Source organism: Oreochromis niloticus, linkage group LG15 (genome assembly GCF_001858045.2).
Source record: "Oreochromis niloticus isolate F11D_XX linkage group LG15, O_niloticus_UMD_NMBU, whole genome shotgun sequence".
NCBI lineage: Eukaryota > Metazoa > Chordata > Actinopteri > Cichliformes > Cichlidae > Oreochromis > Oreochromis niloticus.
This window is the reverse complement of record NC_031980.2, coordinates 17723485-17743903: the sequence shown is the minus strand read 5'-3', so window position 1 is coordinate 17743903 and position 20419 is coordinate 17723485. Positions and strand designations below refer to the sequence as shown.

The 20419-nt window shown below is 41.3% G+C and overlaps 1 protein-coding gene and 1 long non-coding RNA gene across 4 annotated transcripts; one reads left to right on the top strand and one right to left on the bottom strand.

Moving 5' to 3' along the window:
* Positions 1-2869: 2869 nt before the first annotated feature.
* Positions 2870-5336, top strand: LOC112842520 (uncharacterized). 2 transcript variants are annotated; one of them, XM_025899229.1, is made up of 5 exons: positions 2870-3326; positions 3641-3733; positions 4115-4288; positions 4377-4453; positions 4704-5336. In XM_025899229.1, the coding sequence occupies exons 1-5, from the start codon at positions 3297-3299 to the stop codon at positions 4747-4749; spliced, it is 420 nt and encodes a 139-aa protein (XP_025755014.1). In that variant the 5' UTR covers positions 2870-3296; the 3' UTR covers positions 4750-5336. The 2 variants fall into 2 exon arrangements, with proteins under 2 accessions (XP_025755014.1, XP_025755015.1); XM_025899230.1 differs by lacking the exon at positions 3641-3733 and having other exon boundaries at positions 2883-3326.
* On the bottom strand, positions 5107-10599 carry LOC109194916 (uncharacterized). 2 transcript variants are annotated; one of them, XR_002056664.2, is made up of 4 exons: positions 10271-10599; positions 9528-9836; positions 6733-6852; positions 5107-6386 (listed from the first exon to the last, which is right to left on the bottom strand). It is a non-coding gene; the product is annotated as an uncharacterized LOC109194916 (long non-coding RNA). The 2 variants fall into 2 exon arrangements; XR_003214323.1 differs by lacking the exons at positions 9528-9836; positions 10271-10599 and adding an exon at positions 7145-9070 and having other exon boundaries at positions 6733-7060.
* Positions 10600-20419: the final 9820 nt, after the last annotated feature.

The following is a 20419-nucleotide window of genomic DNA, read 5'->3' as shown; positions in this document are numbered from 1 at the left end:
AGGAGCCCAGGAAGAGATCCAAGACCTGAAACACAAGGAGAGTGGAAAGAAAGCGTCGTGAAATCTGGAGGGAACCTCCAGGTTTCCACGCCGGCTGTGACGGACACTTAGAAGCGGGTGAGATGGATATCAGTGTGCAGGAGCCCAGGAAGAGATCCAAGACCTGAAACATAAGGAGATTGGAAAGAAAGCGTCGTGAAATCTGGAGGGAACCCCCAGGTTTCCACGAAGGCTGTAATGGATAGTTACAAGTGGGTGAGATGGATATCAGAGTGCAGGAGCCCAGGAAGAGATCCAAGACCTGAAACACAAGGAGAGTGGAAAGAAAGCGTCGTGAAATCTGGAGGGAACCTCCAGGTTTCCACGCCGGCTGTGACGGACACTTAGAAGCGGGTGAGATGGATATCAGTGTGCAGGAGCCCAGGAACAGATCCAAGACCTGAAACATAAGGAGATTGGAAACTAAGCGTTGTGAAATCTGGAGGGAACCTCCAGGTTTCCACGCCGGCTGTGACGGACACTTAGAAGCGGGTGAGATGGATATCAGAGTGCAGGAGCCCAGGAACAGATCCAAGACCTGAAACACAAGGAGAGTGGAAAGAAAGCGTTGTGAGATCTGGAGGGAACCTCCAGGTTTCCACGTCGGCTATGATGGACACTTTGAAGCGGGTGAGATGGATATCAGTGTGCAGGAGCCCAGGAAAAGATCCAAGACCTGAAACATAAGTAGAGTGGAAAGAAAGCGTTGTGAAATCTGGAGGGAACCTCGAGGTTTCCCCGCCGGCTGTGACGGACACTTAGAAGCGGGTGAGATAGACATCAGAGTGCAGGAGCCCAGGAACAGATCCAAGACCTGAAACATAAGTGGAGGGGAAAGAAAGCATTGTGAAATCTGGAGGGAACCTCCAGCTTTCCACGCTGGTTGTGACGGACACTTACAAGCGGGTGAGATGGATATCAGAGTGCAGGAGCCCAGGAACAGGTCCAAGACCTGAAACACAAGGAGAGTGGAAAGAAACCGTTGTGAAATCTGGAGGAAACCTTCAGGTTTCCACGCCGGCTGTGATGGATGCTTACAAGCGGGTGAGATAGATATCAGAGTGCAGGAGCCCAGAAACAGACCCAAGACCCTAAACACAAGGAGATTGGAAACAAAGCGTTGTGAAATCTGGAGGGAACCTACAGGTTTCCACACTGGATGTGATGGATGCTTACAAGCAGGTGAGATGGATATCAGAGTGCAGGAGCCCACGAACAGGTCCAACACCTGAAACATAAGGAGTTTGGAAAGAAAGCCTCCTGAATTCTTGAGATTTTTTAAAGATGCTTCATCTCCCAACCCAGAAGCTCCTTTAGCCCCTGCGAATGCCCGCCGTTTGTTTTTTTTTTAGTTTAACTGATGAAGATTCATAAAAATGTAAAAAAAAATGCTGAGCAGGAGCTGAATAAAACTGGTTATACACTGTGTGATCTTTTCAGTCACGTTATTCAGCTTCTGCTCAAACTGCACGATTGATTCGCAGGGGTTAGAAGTTCGTAGGTAACGCTGGGCATACACTGTGCGATTTTTGGCTAATTTTGAGCCGAGTCTTTCAGTCATGCGACCGTTTTGGTGATCGGCCCGAGTTTTGCCTTCATCGTGCATCGTGTTGTATACATGGGGTAACAAGAAGCGATTAACACCTCGACCAGCTCCCGATCATCAATCGTTTGGTCATAAGAAAATCAAGCCTGTTTGAAATCCTGTCGGCCATCGTGAGGGTCACTGCAGCCTCTCACACTGCGCACGCGCAAACACAGAAATGAAGGCGAAAAGACGGAGCAGCACAGTAGTGCAGCATGTGATCTGGACACAAGCGATGAAAGCACAACTTGTAGAACTTTTGCAAGCTCTTCCGAGCCTTTTCGATGTCTCCTCACAAAATTATCACGACCACAACAACCGTGAAAATATTTGAATGGACATTGCTGCTCAATCACAGCTGCCTGATAAATATTTTTCATTAGCAATTTAGCACAGTTGATGGTGGTGGTGTGTGTGTCTGTGTGAGTGAAAGACAGAGGGAGAGAGAGGGACAGATTGATGCTTATGCGGGCTCACACTGTGCGATTTTTTCAGTCGCGCGATTCAGCTCCTGCTCAAACTGTACGATTGACTCGCAGGGGTTAGAAGTTCATAGGTCACGATGCAGGGTCTCACACTATACGGCCCGATGCTCTGATGCGACCTGAGTGCTCAAATTGTGCGTTCATAAAATGAAGGTTATAACAGAAATTCTGCCGCTCGCTCTGCCTCTCTGTCTTTCACTCACACAGACACGCACACCACCACCATCAACTTTATGAAAAACATTGATCAGGCAGCTGTGATTGAGCAGCAGTGTAGATCCAACTATTTTCACGGTTGTTGTGGTCGTGATAATTTTGTGAGGCCACATCGAAAAGGCTCGGGTGAGCTTTCCAAAGTTCTACAAGTTGTGCCTCCATCGCTTGTGTCCAGATCACACGCTGCACTGCCGTGCTGCGCCGTCTTTTTCGCTGACATTTGTGTTTGCGCGTGCGCAGTGTGAGAAGCTGCAGTGACACCCTCACGACGGTTGCGAGGATTTCAAACAGGTTTGAAATCCTCCCGACCAAGCGATTGATGATCGGGAGCTGGTCGTGAGGTGTTAATCGCTTCTCGTTACCCCACGTACACTACACGATGCACGAGGCACGATGAAGGACAAACTCGGGCCGATTGCCAAAACGGTCGCACGACTCAAAAAGGGTCAAAAATCGCACAGTGTGAGCCCGGCATTAGTGTGAGCACTCAGGTCGCATCAGAGCATCGGGCGTATAGTGTGAGACCCTGCATCGTGACCTACGAACTTCTAACCCCTGCGAGTCAATCGTACAGTTTGAGCAGGCGCTGAATAACGCCACTGAAAAAATCGCACAGCGTATGCCCAAGGCTCCGCCGATGCTGATGGAAATGGACAAAACGTTAAGAAACGCAAAGCCAGAGGAACAGACTAACACACACTAATGCTGTTTTTGACTTCTATTTATGCCCTCAGTAGGCGTGACCTAACGGCCGCACTTCAAAGCACGGCCGCACTTCAAAGCACTCAGCCTTTTGACGCGTCATGTAATCTTCCTTCTAATGGCGCAACTCCTCCCACTCATTCATAATCCGACCTCCGCGTTTGCACTCGTCCTACAAGAGCTCCCAAATTTGAACATCATTGATGTTCATCGGATTTACAGAGTGACGACAAACCCCGTCAGCATGTTAGATAAAGGATTTAAGTTATATGCTGCATCATATATACACAACTACGAAGGTAAGAAAACGTAAATTAACCGACAAAGAAACGTTAGCTAACGTGAAATGCAAACACTACGCTACTCCGCTATGTGTTTCATTTGATGTCAATTCTCTACATTACATGTTTCCTTAAACGGTGTTTATAGTTGAGGTTTAACTAATGTCACTTTTGTTGTTAGACACTTTTATAATAGCGTTAGGTAGTTGGCTAACTAAGCAGGTAGTTAACTACCCAATGCTACTCTTGCTACGTGTAAAGTATATATGTTTAAGACGTGTTGACATGAGTAGTACAGAAATAATGCTAATGGTTCTTGTATCTTTATTCAGTATCCAAAAAAACACAGGTTGACAGGGGAGGTCGGTGTGAGAGCCCTGTGCTACAGGTCAATGAGGAAGAGTGAGGCACCACACAGACTAAGTGTAGGCAGGAAGCTGTGTAAAGTTGTTAATCCCTGTTCAGTGGGGTTCAGTTCATTTAAGCATTAGTTAAGTTCATTCCTGAAGGCCCATCAACTTGAATGTTTTCCTTGTCCCCTGCTTTATCACACCTAATTTGACTAGTCAGATGTGTTTGGGTGATCAGAAACAAATTTACACCAAGTTAATACTGCAAATATACACAATCTAAGTTATTACAGTTATCAAGGATGGTTAAATTGTTTTAATAGGGAGAGAAGGAAACACTAAGCATTCAGGAGGGTAAGCCTGTAGGGGTCAGTAACCATAACACTGAACTATGTTCCTGTTCGGCTCTTCCATGAAGATGATGTTACATTTTTAATTTTAGTTCTTTCTTCTTAGATTAAGCTTCTGGATTCATCGCCAGTGCTCCTGTGTGGCAGGTGCTGTTATGTGCAATCACACAGTGGCACTGCTCTTCCAAACAGCACACTACTCACAACTCAGAGTGCCGGTTGTCCCCCTGTGCATAGCTGCACCGAATCTGAACAGCAATGGCACAAGCCACGGACAGTGGTAATTTAAATAAGGTTAAAGTTTTTGAATTAGACCATGTTTACATATGAACAGCAACACCATCCATAGTAAATGTGTCTTCTGTTAGGGTGTGAAGCCAGGACCTATCAACTCTATGATCTTCACTAAGCCGGTACCAAATAGGATGGCCCAGACTGGAGTACGGTAATTAGATTTGTAAAATTTGGTTTCCTGTGTTACAAATGCATGTTGCTATTTGTTCATACATGCATGTGTCAGAATAGGTATTAATATACATACAACATTACACTTTCTGAAGACGGCTAACTCAGTCATGTACATATATACATCCCAGTCTCTAACTTATGCACCACTGTTTCACACTTTTTAGTTTAGTTGTTGTTCAGTATAATAACCTTCTTCCTTACATTATTGTCATTGATGTTTTCTTTAGGAGTGGATTCTACAGAGGCATTGTGGGTCCATTACCAGATCCCTGACCTGACAAGCCCCTTGTGGAAAGTGCCTTTGGGCTGGTGCAGGAGGGCAGTGTTCTGTCATGTCAGCAGCCGGTTTTGACAACCCGGTACATCACACTACACCGTGATGCACCACCAACACCGCACTTGCCTCTGGAGGGGTACGACATCAAGGAAACCCTGCTCGCTCAGACAGCCTGTGATATTTTCTCAAACCGCTGCGCTGAACAAGTTTCCAAAGAACATGCTGTGTGACACAATAAATATCCTTTAACCTGTTAACCTGTGGCTTCTGGAAGAAACTCGGGTGAGTCAGTCACTGCAAACACATTTGTATCATCAAGTGTTTGTCAAATGAAAATGATATGTTTTTCTACACTTAGGATAATTTTCTATGTTGCAGTGCAGTAAAGTGCATGTTTCTTCTGTGTTCAATCATACATGTTCTAATTGTTATAAACAGAAAAAATCTTTTCTTACTTAACTGCTTGATTCTTAACTTGTTTAACTGAAACATGATGAAATGTCATAGTATTATTTTTTTTTTAAATGTCCTTGGCAGTGCATGTGTCCGCATTGTAACTTACTAATAAAAAGTCCTGTGTGTACTTTGGTGTGTGTTTTATGTTATTTTATTGCAAATAAATAATAGTCATTTGATTTTACAGTTACACACAATCTTATATCTCTGGCATGGCATGGCAAGGCAATATCGGGTACATGCTATTTGAAACCTGACATTCCAGAGCAAAGCATGAAGCACACAGCACGTGGTCAACGTGACTCATATGGAGACTGACAACATTACAAGGAATAAAGGAAAATTGAGGACTTAGCCACAGAAAAGACTTTTTTCCTTTTTTGTTACAATAACTCGAAAAGGTCAACTATGATTTTTAAATTAATATCATAGGTGTGAGTTTAGAGTTCAGATTTTTTCTGCACATTCTTTTTTTGTATTTAATTATGATGGTAAATACATTTTGCAACATATCTGCCTGCACTTGCACTTGCTCTTAAAGTAGGAACAGTTCACCTTTCCAGCTGTATTTTTAATACTGATGAGTTTACTTTAATTGTTAGCCTATTGGTCAAAATGTATTGTTCTTCTGATTCATGTGTAATGCTTTTCTCAAATAATACATCCACATTTCAGCACGTAAGCAGCTGTTTGTCTCAGTATTACCTGATAACATACTGAGGCCTGCTGATCACGAAGTATGTGGGAAATAAAAGCATGTTAGGAAGAGACTAGGGCCATTTTCAGTTCGCGCCTGCTTTCTCTCCAACGCCTTGGCTCAAAGAATGTGCTGATGCTGAAGTTGACCTCGACCTTGTGAGCCAATTTTTGTTTCATGTCCCACTTCACATGCTGCAGATGCTCCTGCAGCTCAGTCTTCTCATTGTTTGCAGGGATAACCATTTCATTTGAGGAAGAGGAGCAGGAATGTAGTCCAAAGACAAATGGATGTGGAGAGGAACACTGGGACTTTCTCTCTTTCTATCTCTGTTTTTTTCAGTTGCTAGTTTCCCCTCAAGAGGAATGAGCTCATGTTTGTGGGCTCTGTTGCCACATGTTGTGGTTCACTTTCTAGAATAAGGATGAGTTAGTTCCTGGTCAGACCACAGAGAAGCAGCCAGAAAGAAAACGTGCTTCCCTGTCAAGAACAAACACAAAACATTTGCATGACTTAGTGTAATTACTTGAGTACAGAGATTAGACTTAAAGTAGGATCATAATAATTTGTGATTTTTAAAAAAAATTATTGTCAAAGGGAACTTATTATGCTCATTTCCCTTTTTTAAAACAATTCCTGCATTTTACCAGAGCGGTTTTGCATGATTCACAGTTTTATAAAAATCCTTAGCTTTTTGGCTGAGATGAGCATTTAGAGACATTCCATTCACCTGAAGTAATTTACAGCCAATAGTATAGCAAAACTGCCTGAACGAGGCATGACGGAGACACACTTTCGTGTTTTTTATGCAAAATTCAGACCCTACCTTCTGAATGTTGCTCATATTGTTTTTCCAGTCTTCTAATTTCCAATTTTGGTGAGCCTGTGCTGTCTTAGTTGACGGGAGTGGGACCTGATGTAGTCTTCTGCTGTTGTAGACCATCTGCTACAGGATTCAATGTGTTATTCAGAGATGTCTTTCTACACACCTTGGTTGATATGAGTGGTTATTTGAGTTATTTCTGCTTTCCTATTATCTTGAAGCAGTCTCGCCATTCTCCTCTGACATCAACAAGGCATTTTTACTCAAAGGACTGCTGCTCACTGCATATGTTCCTCTTTTTAATCCCCAGAGATGGTTGTGTGGGAAAATCCTAGTAGATCAACAGTTTCTGAAATACTCAGACCAGCCTGTCTTACACCAACAAATATGCAAAGTTTAAAGTTACCTAACTCACTTTTCTTCCCCAAAAAAGTATGTGGATCCTTTAATATAACTGGAAGAATTTCTATCCTGCTTGTTCAGAATCATTATTGCTTAGGAAAAGAAATGCACAGAGAATACTTTTGCTAAATGTAGTCTTTTCGGTGAGGTTAGGATAGCACTTCAAGTGCAGCATCATCCTGGATTTAGGTGTCAAGACTGATATGCATCTTTCTCTCCCTGTGGCTTTTTACATCTGGAATCAAACAGAATTGCAACTCATGAAAGAATTGTTTCCATACAAACATGCAGACTGCCTTCCAGTTTAACTCCACTCCTCAGCTTGTATAAAACCCTTTATAGTTCACTCTGTCTCCCTGCCCCAAAAAGCCACAGTACGACCAGAGATTATATATGCCAAGTAATGAGATGAAGAATAGGGACGATGGCATGTGGAGTTGATGCTGAGGAGAATTTACAACATCTGCCTTCTTTGTTGTGGCAAATGCATGAGTTGGACCAATGTTTTGGTTAATTTCATGTCTGAACCAGACATGAAGAACCCTCGGTTTCTTGTTATGAAACTGAGTGCTCTTATGGGATGAACAAGAAAATAATCTCATATATTGTAATTCAGAAAAAATGAGAAAAATATATATATAAAAAAAAAGCCAAAAGAAAACACCGGTCATATCTTTAGAAAGCAACATTATGCCACAGACTGTCACTGTTGTGAGTCCATCCATTAGTTTGCAAAAACTTGTTATGAAGCCTCAAGCTGTGCACTTTTGCCGTGACAGTCTAGACATGTTGAATCTGGGATGTGACAAGTGAGTGTGGATTTCACTGTTTAATTGAGGCACACGCTCAAAGGCTTGCAAGTTGTCAGTTACACAAAGGAGAACATAATTTATACAATGAAAGTCACATTGTATTAAATAAGACTTGAAACTAGTGACTCTGGCCACGAATTCATCAGGAAAGTGTTTCCTGAGGTTGTGGATCAAAGTCTTTGTTTTCCAGACTTCCATAGAAGAAGAATTATTTTCGAAACCAAATGAGTTCCCTCCTCACGGCCATCAGGAATACTGAAAGCTGAATTACTGGCTTCACTTTCCAAACGCCAAAGCTACATTCATGTTTTATATGCAGTCTATGGTTCTGGCATTTATTGTTACTGTGACTGTGAAGCGTCCCTTGTGTTAACGGCACAAACTGCTGACAACAATCCATGAACGCTCCAACCTCCTGAAAGAATTCACTGTCAAAGTCTTGTGTTCATCTATGGTAGGTCAGCTACACAGTATTACACAGGTGGTTCTAATGTTAAAATCTTTCTCCTGAGATACAAAGTTTTGAATTATCATGTGCCATGATAACTTACAGATCTCACTGTGCCATATTATCCCAGTAGAGCACTTTGATCAACGACTACAGGCTTGCTTGTCGTTCCTAGAGCCTCTAAAAGTAGAATGCGAGGCAGAGCCTTCAAGTCTCAGGTTCCTTTGTAGAACCATTTACACTTTGGATTCAGGAGACAGACGTCCCCTGTGTTTTTAAGGTTAGCCTTAAAGTGTTCCTTTTTGAAACATCACTTAGTTATGCATCTTACATCAGTCTGTTGGAGGCCTTCCCATGATGGACACAGCATTTCTTCTCCACGTGTCTATGTGCCACTGCTGAACGTCATTAACAATGCCCTCTCTCTCCTGTAGTCTGTGTTTTGTTGATCGTTCTTCCTCTTTTATGTTTTTTCTTTAACCTAAGAGCTTGGTTCTGCTGAATGGTTCTTCCTATTAAATGGGAGTGATTTTTGGACTTCTCTCTGGTATTGTATGGCCTAGCTGATGATATAAAGCACTTTGAGGTGGGTGGTGTTATGCATTGGCTCTGTAACTGAACTAGCTAATTATTCTGTATGTAAAAAATAAAAAAAATATAAGAGAACCAATTATTTATCTTGTATTTTTAAAGGTTTTTTTTTTCAGAATCATTTACAAAATGACTGCATCCATACTCAATAGTTTTTCGGGTACAAAATGTTAGTTTTCATCCTTTGATTAAACTCATTGGCACAATGGGGGTGTGATATCGCACCAGAGAGAAATGTGAACAGGCAAAGGTCTCCCCATGATTTTCCAGCCTATTCCATGGACTAAAATTGACTAAAATTATTATTTTAGTTTAATCAGATCTCTCCATTGTGAACTAAAATGGCTCAAAAATGATCAATATATTAAAAACATTTGCTCTCTCTGGAAAAAACCATCACTCACTATCAGAAAACATCTGATCTTGTGGTTAGAGACAAAAAAATATACTTGAAACATCAGTACAATAGTCTACATGTGTGTAAAAGTAGTCCCTCTTGCATACCTTCACGCTTTGATGTATCAAATAAAAAGTTAAAGTCTTACTTTCCTGCAGGATAACTGAAACCATGTTGACACGACTTCACAGCCTTTATTCAGACTGCCGGCCACGGGGGGATTTTTCATCCAATCATTTTTACATCCGTTTCACATGTGGAAACAATCATACACGTGATTACAGCTAGAAGCTGTCAGTCAAAACACCTATGTGCTGTACACCTCCACATGCCTCAGCTGTGTGATCTCTGTGACACACACACACACACACACATGTCCAACTTAACTTCCTCCCTCTCTTTTCTTTTCACCTGCTGACGTGCAGCGATTTCCTGCTTCCAATTCCCCTCCACAAATCTGCAGAAATAATTATTGATATTATTTTAGGATGAGCAGGGATGTTTTTCTTTTTTTGTGAGACATTAAAAGGGAGAAGAGCTGTTAGAAAGTCTTTTCAGAGTGATTGGATCAATCTTTTCAACCTGCAAAATCAAACTTTTCTGATTTGTTGTTTAGAGATGCTAATTCCCCACTGGTCTATTTTTTGATCACATGAATGCTACTCCCGCTAACAACTGACTGTGACCGTGGAGTGCTGGAGGGAGGAACTATCCCAGTATAATTTCCAGAAGCAAAGATGCCACCAAAGACGATTGTGTTAACCCTTTAAAGCCGGTCGGAGCGGGCACGCTCTGTTGTGCGTAACTGTTTTTAAATCCCGGTAGCACTGCAACCATGTAAGCTAGCGCAATAATTTTTTTTGCATATGAAACCGGAGGAGTTGTACTTACATTTTATGCCATCAGCTTGTCCTAGGTCACGGTTTCCTTCCACATATAGCTTTGCAAAAACTGCATAAAAAGCGCTTGCAGCAACAAAAACATAATATTCCAGAAACACGCTTTGCCGATCCGATCAGCTGTTCGTAACACTTCCTACTCCATCAGCGCAATGTCCACCGTGATCTGCCCGAAACCGGACGTGACGTCATTTTGCGGAAATGTAGTTTCTTTTACCATCAGGGGCTTATGAGCCTATACTTGTGTTTTTAAAAGTTATGTTTGACTTTATGACTTTCTGTGTCGTTTCTGGGATGCTTAGGACTCATATTGCACTGCTGGAAATAGTTTATTTTGATGCATATGCTGTTTTTTCGCAAATTTGCATTATAATATTTATTTTCGATTTTCCTGCAGTATATGAAAATTGGTGTATTTCAAAAATAAAACTATGAAGACACTTAAAATAAATTTCCTGTGGTGGGAAACTAGTTTGTGAAACTTTTTTGTATTTACAGTTTTGAGGGATAAGCCTCTTAAATTTCTCTAACTAGAAATATATGTTAAAAAAAACAAAAACGATTTTCAATTTTTTTGTAGTTTATTGCACTTTTTTGCAATTTATGTACTTACTATGCACTTAATGCATACATATTATTAAAATTTGGGTTATAATGGTTGTATTGATGTATATCAACTTGAAATGCTCCCAAAAATGGCACTACAGCATGTAAAAATATAATATAAGCTCTGGCGGACTTGGTTCTATGGTAGGTCTTAAAGGTAATCCAGGTATCCAGGTAAGGAAATTCTATAACGTTTGTTCTCTTAAATTCAAGCCACAGAGATGTGGTGTTTAGAAACAATGCATCTCAAATGTTCTGATACTCCTGATGCATACGGGATCCCTACAGGCTTTCGAGAAGGCAGCTGTCCTTCTCTCCTGGATCGGCTGGAGCTTTCTTTAGGTGCCTTCCCAGCTTTGACAAAAGTCCAGCTGGAGTAACCACATTTACTCAGGGCATTCTTGATGTGATGTTCTTCTGCTTCTTTGGCCGCTGTGACTGTGGGGATGGTGTTCGCTCTCTGTTGTAGCTTCCTGATGACAACCAGTTTATGCTCCATTGGATGATGAGAGTCAAACCTTAAATACTGATCCGTATGTGTAGGTTTACGGTACACATCAGCTTTTAGATGTCCCCCATTACTGATGGAAATGTCACAATCTAAGAAGGCTAACCTGCTACTTCAGACAGTCTATCACCCTCTTCCTGTAACCATTTCCTGGGTCCTAGGGGCTCATAAGTATTTTCGTCACTGAGCAGTGACGAAATGTTCTCATGATAGTCTGGCTGGTTTAGCAAAACTGTGCACCTACCTTTGTCTGCCTAAAGGATGATAATGTGATGGGAGTGCCTTCCTCTCTTCCATGCTGATGTTGGATGCTGGGGGCTTTGCGTTGCTGAGACAGACCGAAACGTCTGCCCGTAGTTGCTCTGCTTCCACGTCTGCAATATTGTTCTTTCAAATTGCTCTTTCTGTGGCTGTGATCAGTTCCACTAGCGGGATTTGTCTTGGCGTCACAGCAAAATTCAAACCTTCAGCAAGGATGTTTTTCTCTGTTTGGGTGAGCTGTCTGTCAGACAAATTCTTCACCCACTTGTCCACATCCTCGGTTTGGCATCCTTCTCTCTTCTGACCACTGAGGACACTCTTTGTATTTTGCTGTGGTTTCCGACGCACAACAAGTCAAACTCTGTTGCCTGGTTTTAGACTTCTCGTGCTGTGCTAGACGATCCTTCTCGGTGAATTCAAACACCTTTTTAAGAGCATTGTCATCTAGAAGCATTGTAAGTCTCTGTCGGATCCACTCCTCTTCAGATTTTAACACGTCGATGGTAAAACTTGTTTGCCTCACCCGTTCATTAAGCAGCTTTTAGCAGACTTTTAGGAGTAATCCTGTCTTGTCGGCATCTGAGGCTGAATCTCAGGTGGTTCCTGTAATCAGCCATCTTGCATGCTGTTTGCTCATACTGATGTACTGATCTACTTACCTGGATGATTGAGCATGCATCAAGACGTTATACTTAGAAAGTGTTAGTACATTTGTGAACACTACTCTTCAGTAGCGCTGAATGCTAAAAGAAGCAGTTGCCATCTTTCTGATGGTAAATGGCCTGCATTTGTATAGCGCTTTATTCAGTCCCTAAGGACCCCAAAGCGCTTTACACTACATTCAGTCATTCACCCATTCACACACTGGCAATGGCAAGCTACATTGTAGCCACAGCTGCCCTGGGGCGCACTGACAGAGGCGAGGCTGCCGGACACTGGCGCCACCGGGCCCTCTGACCACCACCAGTGAAGGTGAACCACATTGAAGTTCACCTGTTTAAACAAATCTACATTTTATTATTTCAGCAGTACATGTGCAGCATTTTAGTGGCACATATAAACAGTACACAAAGTAAAAAGCTCTGTGAGTTTTCAGGTGAAATCCTTTTTTAATTCCTAAGCTCTTCTATCTGTTATGAGCTGCACAGTGTTATAAAAGATACACAGAACACAGCCAAGACACAACATACCTGCATCTGTGATTTTCTAGCTTTTTGAACCAAAGAAAAAGCAATGCATAACAGAACAATCAGATCCTTTCACTATATGGGGTTAAGTGTTTTTTAAATTTATTTTGTCACCAATCTGCAGCTCTTTTTATTTAGAAATGTCCAAAGAAATTAAGTCTGCTGAAAAATACAGAGAATATGATCTGTAAAAATCAACATGCTTTTTTTTTTCAGTTCAGTCTTACATTCACTGACTTTAAAAAAATTGCAATTTTTGTCCCTTTACTTCTTGTTTGTTAAGTTGGAAATGAAATGGCACAAAATCCAATTTGAATTTGAGCTGGAAAGAAAAGCTGAAGAAACTGCCACTTGGATGCTATGAAGATATACTGTAACTTTAATTAAAAACATGTTAAAATTACAAATAAAAAAACATGTATAAATACTGTAGTATACTACAAACTGCCCTTTATTTTCTAAAAAAAACTAATGCCAGTACAAAATGATTTACTTAAAAAAACATTCAACCTTCTTTTGCTTGTTTTTATGGTTAACTTAACATATCAGTTTTTTAAAAGGAGATGACAAACAAACAGAGAGAAAAAATATGGAAGGAGTCAAGGGTGTTATCTTTGGCTGTTGTTTTATAAAGAAAGTAATAACTCTGGAGCCAAAGTGCTGAATCTGACGCCTCTAGAAGATAAATGAGAGACATCAGGCCCAAGCTCAGAGGCCTGGCCGCCACACAGTCGTACGGAAAGCTACAGATGTTGCTGTGCACAAAAGAGTGCGCAGCTGTGTATTTACTTTCATTTATGGACCTGTGAATGGGATGGAAATTATACAACTAAAATTCTGATTGGTTCCATTAATCTGTGGATAAATATATAACTAGAAATGTAACCATTTTGCATTTCAAATTTCTAACACTCTAAATCGGTTTATTAACTTTACTATGTCAAATTTGATTGGATCCTGTTTTAACTGCAAATTATTGTTGCTATAGGCATTTCCCCACTTTGGCAACTTTCTTTAGCAAATTTAATTTAATATATTTGTGAAATGTGAAGGATTACATAAGGTGGAGTCAGAAAAACAGCTCAGCGAGGCCATTTTTCATGCGTGATGAGGGTGTTGAGGAGGTTCAGTGTCATGGTGAGCTGCAGCATTTCACATTTCATTTGCTTTATCGCTTCCTGTGCTCCGAAAAGAATTTCCACATATCCTTCTGCCTGATGTCTAAGAAGAATTTGAATGAGAATGAAATAATCTGCTGTAAAATTCAGCCAGGAGTTTACTCTTCAACGCACAACTATTTATGGAGATTTCTACAATAAAAAAATATCTCCATTATATGATATCGATGCAGGCAGTGTTTGTGTGGGAGTGGCTTAGGGCTGCAATCACAGACTGGATTCAGTGACATAGCCTGAAAAAGTGAAACAGTCTCAAACCTGCATTCTTTTTAATGGCCAGCAGGGGGTGAAAATATAAGTCTACAAGCCTATTTGCAGATCTTTAACCTCAGTGAACACTTTTTACCAGATTCACGGCTTCAGAGTATTTTTTTTTAATATAGTACAATCTTTATTTTCTAAATTGTAGTTTCATTGAGGATAAAATAGTAAAGCAGGGCCTGCCTTTGGATGTGGCTTCTTTCTTCAGCATTGAGTTTCTCAGACAGATCCTCCCATGCTTTTCATGACTAGTTTCAAAAACACAAAAACAGTAATGCCACTGGCCACAATGCTCACTTTTATATACAATCCAATGGTCTACTTTCCAGATTAAATTTATACAAATTTAGATTTTATGCAGAGTAAATAGAAAGTCAAAGATGCAAAGTGATGCAAATACAATATTTCAAATATTTTAAGAACAGGTAAAAAAAAAAAAAAACCCATCATGCTTGGCAGTAAAAGCCTGTGTGCAGTACAAACTTACTGCTGCTTGTACAGACCTGCAGCTGAAAGATTTACCTTTGCTTTAATGTAGAAAACAACAACAAAAGAAGATGTCAGTTATTGGTTGTAACTGTATTTGTGAAAGATACAAAAGGCAAAACTTTGGTCTGAACACTGTATTGTTGAAACATTTATTGGCATTAGTGATTTATCTAATGATTATTTGTTGTTGTTTCTTCTATAAAATATTAAAAAATACAAAATCCAGTCACACAGAAAGTTTAAGAAGATAATGTGAAGAGTTTTTGTTAATGTACTGATTAGCTGACAAACTATTTGACCTCTAATGTGTTATATATCATTAAATAGAATGAGCAACAATACAGATGTTTAATCGTTGTTGCATATATTAAAGTGATTATGAAAAGAAGCCCAGCAGCCCAGAGTTTTCATTGCCTTTCACTATTATGCAGACACGATGGAGGTATGTAATGTAATGCAGATGTCACATGTGATGATTTAATGTGATCAGCTAGCCAAAGAACACTGATACTGTATGCAGATGTAATCGATGACAGAAGGTATTATGTGGTGCATTCACAAGATTATGAGAAAACTTGACCTCTGACCTTGATCTTGAAGTCAAAGTAACTGTGATTTGAATTTGTGGAAAAATTTTAGTAGACACACCCACAGCATCAAGTTCGACACCATACATCAACTCATTCACAAGTTATCACATTCACAAACTTGAGTGCCGAGATTGTGAATGTGATAACTTGTGAATGTGATGATACACACAGCATCAGTTTGAAAATTAAAGTAACTTTAAAAGTGGCTGCATGACAAAGGATGACGTGTGCCGTTCCTTTTCTGGTACAATGACAGGTTTTGAGTGGCAGGAAGGATGAAGACTCCCAGTTTGTAATTTCCCTTGTTTCCACCCACTCATTGCCAAATCTTTATTTTCTCCTGCTTTCATCCATGTCATTAAAATTCGTCATCTTTAATTTTCTTGGTGTTTAAATGTTGTTTTATCTCATTTGTTCACCTTTTTCTTATTTTCTGCCTTGTCCAATCCCTGTGTTCTCATGTTATTCTCTTTGTTAATTTGTTTTCGTTTGGGTCTTTTTAAATGTTGCTTTTGTTTTGTTATAATTTTTTCCACATGCATCTAGTTCTTGTTTCCTCTTCGTATTTCTCATGTTTTTGAGATTTTCTTGTTGTATTTTTTTTTTTGTTTCATGCTGTTCTTTTGTGCATTTTTTTCCTCATTGTGTTTCCCCTCACAGAACCAAAACTGATTTCTAAAGAAATACAATTTAAGTATCAGCTTGAACACGAGCCTTTCATCATTTTAAGAAAACTTAACCTGTTAGATTGACCTTGAGGTCCTTTGAGATTACTGAAATTTAAAATCACCTGAGATTGTTAATAGATAAACACGGTATCAGTTCCTACACCACCTCATTCACAAACTTGTTTGTCTATGCCATCATTATAAGCCTTTTAGGACTGAGGGGTAAAAACTTGTTGGTTCTATTAAATTTAGTATGAGCAGCTTTCATATTTAACATTTCATAAGTTGAGTTTGTATTATCATCACAATAATGAGTAGGGCATAAATGTTTTATAAACAATGTGTCCTGTTTCATTTACATTTCACTCTGTTTGCCACTTTATATGGATTAACATGGAATAACCAAATGGAAAAGGTATATTGTTTTATTTCATGTTTATTTATTTTAAAATGAAAGCAAAGATAACATGCAGAGGTCTTCCTCCAGCGAGCTCTAACTCACGGCGAAAAAGTTAAGTCCACTGGTGATGAAAGCGTCACGAAATCTGGAGGGAACCTCCAGCTTTCCACGCCTGCTGTGATGGATGCTTACAAGCGGGTGAGATGGATATCAGAGTGCAGGAGCCCAGGAACAGGTCCAAGACCTGAAACACAAGGAGATTGGAAAGAAAGCGTTGTGAAACCCGATGTCAAATAGCAATGCCAAAATAGATTCCCTGCTGTGATGTCACATATCAATACCAGACTCACCTCTCTGCTGTGATGTCAAATATCAATGCCAGATTCGCCTCTCTGCTGTGATGTCAATATCAATACCAGACTTGTCTCTCTGCTGTGATGTCAAATATCAATACCAGAAGTGACTCTCTGCTGTGATGTCAAATATCAAAACCAGAATCATGATTCTGCTGTGATGTCAACAATTAATTCCAGACTCGCGTCTCTACTGTGATGTCAAATATCAATGGCAGAGTAGATTGCCGGCTGTGATGTCAAATATCAATACCAGACTCACCTCTCTGCTGTGATGTCAAATATCAATACCAGACTTGTCTCTCTGCTGTGATGTCAAATATCAATGCCAGAGTAGATTCCCGGCTGTGATGTCAAATATCAATACCAGACTTGTCTCTCTGCTGTGATGTCAAATAGCAATACCAGACTCGCGTCTCTGCTGTGATGTCAAATATCAATACCAGACTTGTCTCTCTACTGTGATGTCAAATATCAATACCAGACTCACAACTTATCAGCAATCGCCGCTCGCCGGGCGTGTTTCTTATGTGGCGTATGAGCAATTGCCAATAATTGGGCGTGTCTGTGACATAACTTATCAGCAATCGCCGCTCGCCGGGCGTGTCTGTGACGTGACGTATTAGCGATCGCCAGTGTCAGGGCGTGACTGTTTTGTGACTTATCAGCAATCGCAGCTCGCCCGGCGTGTCTATGACGTGACGTATTAGCGATCGCCAATGTCATGGCGTGACTGTTTTGTGACTTATCAGCAATCGCCACTTGCAGGCCGTGTTTGTTATGTGACGTATGAGCAATCGCCAATAGTTGGGCGTGTCTGTGACATAACTTATCAACAATCGCCACTCACACGGGGTGTGTCTGACGTGAAGTATGAGTGATCGCCCATCACAGGGCGTGTCTCTGACGTGACTTATCAGCAGTCACCGCTGGCCGGGCGTGTCTGTCATGTGACGTATTAGCTATCGCCAATGTCAGGGCATGACTGTTTTGTGACTTATCAGCAATCGCCGCTCGCCGGGCGTGTCTGTAACGTGACGTATTAACAATCGCCAATGTCAGGGCGTGACTGTTTTGTGACTTATCAGCAATCGCGGCACGCCCGGCGTGTCTATGACGTGACGTATTAGCGATCGCCAGTGTCAGGACATGACTCTTTTGTGACTTATCAGCAATCGCCGCTCGCCGGGCGTGTCTGTGACGTGACGTATTAGCGATCGCCAATGTCAGGGCGTGACTGTGATGTGACTTATCGGCAATCGCCGCTCGCCGGGCGTGTTTGTTATGTGATGTATGAGCAATTGCCAATAATTGGGCGTGTCTGTGACATAACTTATCAGCAATCGCGGCTCGCCCGGCGTGTCTATGACGTGAGTATTAGCGATCGCCAATGTCAGGGCGTGACTGTTTTGTGACTTATCAGCAGTCGCCACTCGCAGGCCGTGTTTGTTATGTGACGTATGAGCAATCGCCAAAAGTTGGGCGTGTCTGTGACATAAATTAACGGCAATCGCCACTCACACCGGGTGTGTCTGACGTGAAGTATGAGTGATCGCCGATCACAGTGCGTGTCTCTGACGTGACTTATCAACAATCGCCGCTCGCCGGGCGTGTCTGTGACGTGACTTATTAGAGATCGCCAATGTCAGGGCGTGACTGTGATGTGACTTATCAGCAATCGCCACTCACACGGGGTGTGTCTGACGTGAAGCATGAGCTATCGCCGAGCACAGGGAGTGTCTCTGACGTGATGTCAAATATCAATACAAGACTTGTCTCTCTGCTGTGATGTCAAATATCAATACCAGACTCATCACTCTGCTGTGATGTCAAATATCAATGCCAGATTCGTGTTTCTACTCTTATTTCAAATGTCACTACCAGACTTGACTCTCTGCTGTGATGTCAAATATCAATGCCAGATTCGCGTCTCTGCTGTGATGTCAAATATCAAAACCAGAATCATGATTCTGCTGTGATTTCAAATAGCAATTCTAGACTCGTCTCTCTGCTGTGATGTCAAATATCAATGCCAGACTCGCGTCTCTGCTGTGATGTCACATATCAATGCCAGAGTAGATTCTCTGCTGTGATGTCAAATATCAATACCAGACTTGTCTCTCTCCTGTGATGTCAAATAGCAATGCAAGAGTAGATTCCCTGCTGTGATGTCACACATCAATTCCAGGTTTGTGTCTCTGCTGTGATGTCAAATATAAAAACCAGACTCACCTCTCTGCTGTGATCTCAAATATCAATGCCAGATTCGCCTCGCTGCTATGATGTCAAATATCAATACCAGACTTGTCTCTCTGCTGTGATGTCAAATATCAATACCAGACTCGTGTTTCTACTGTTATTTCAAATGTCACTACCACACTTGACTCTCTGCTGTGATGTCAAATATCAAAACCAGAATCATGATTCTGCTGTGATTTCAAATAGCAATTCTAGACTCGACTCTCTGCTGTGATGTCAAATATCAACACCAGATTCGACTCTCTGCTGTGATGTCAAATATCAATACCAGACGTGTCTCTCTGCTTTGATGTCAAATATCAATGCCAGACTCGTGTTTCTACTGTTATTTCAAATGTCACTACCAGACTTGACTCTCTGCTGTGATGTCAAATATCAATACCAGACTTGTCTCTCTCTCTTTGATGTCAAATAGCAATGCAAGAGTAGATTCCCTGCTGTAATGTCAAATATCAATACCAGACTCGTGTCTCTTCTGTGAATTCAAATATCAATGCCAGACATGTCTCTCTGCTGTGATGTCAAATATCAATGCCAGATTCGCCTCGCTGCTGTGATGTCAAATATCAATGCCAGATTCGCCTCGCTGCTGTGATGTCAAATATCAATACCAGACTCGCGTCTCTTCTGTGAATTCAAATATCAATGCCAGACTCGCGTCTCTGCTGTGATGTCAAATAGCTCACACGGGGTGTGTCTGACGTGAAGTATGAGTGATCGCTGATCATAGGGCGTGTCTCTGATGTGACTTATCAGCAGTCACCGCTCGCCGGGCGTGTCTGTCACGTGACGTATGAGCAATCGCCAATAGTTGGGCGTGTCTGTGACATAAATTAACGGCAATCGCCACTCACACGGGGTGTGTCTGACGTGAAGTATGAGTGATCGCCGATCACAGGGCGTGTCTCTGACGTGACTTATCAACAATCGCCGCTCGCCGGGCGTGTCTGTGACGTGACTTATTAGAGATCGCCAATGTCAGGGCGTGACTGTGATGTGACTTATCAGCAATCGCCACTCACACGGGGTGTGTCTGACGTGAAGCATGAGCTATCGCCGAGCACAGGGCGTGTCTCTGACGTGATGTCAAATATCAATACAAGACTTGTCTCTCTGCTGTGATGTCAAATATCAATGCCAGATTCGTGTTTCTACTGTTATTTCAAATGTCACTACCAGACTTGACTCTCTGCTGTGATGTCAAATATCAATGCCAGACTTGTCTCTCTGCTGTGATGTCAAATATCAATACCAGACTCGTGTTTCTACTCTTATTTCAAATGTCACTACCAGACTTGACTCTCTGCTGTGATGTCAAATATCAATGCCAGATTCGCGTCTCTGCTGTGATGTCAAATATCAAAACCAGAATCATGATTCT

What these genes read in the sequence shown, in the direction of transcription:
- LOC112842520 (XM_025899229.1), top strand. Translation starts at nt 3,297, where the DNA reads ATGCTGCATCATATATACACAACTACGAAG. An exon ending in AGGCACCACACAGACTAAGT is followed by an intron (nt 3,734 to 4,114) that starts GTAGGCAGGAAG and finishes CTTTCTTCTTAG; the next exon opens with ATTAAGCTTCTGGATTCATC. An exon ending in ATGGCCCAGACTGGAGTACG is followed by an intron (nt 4,454 to 4,703) that starts GTAATTAGATTT and finishes TGTTTTCTTTAG; the next exon opens with GAGTGGATTCTACAGAGGCA.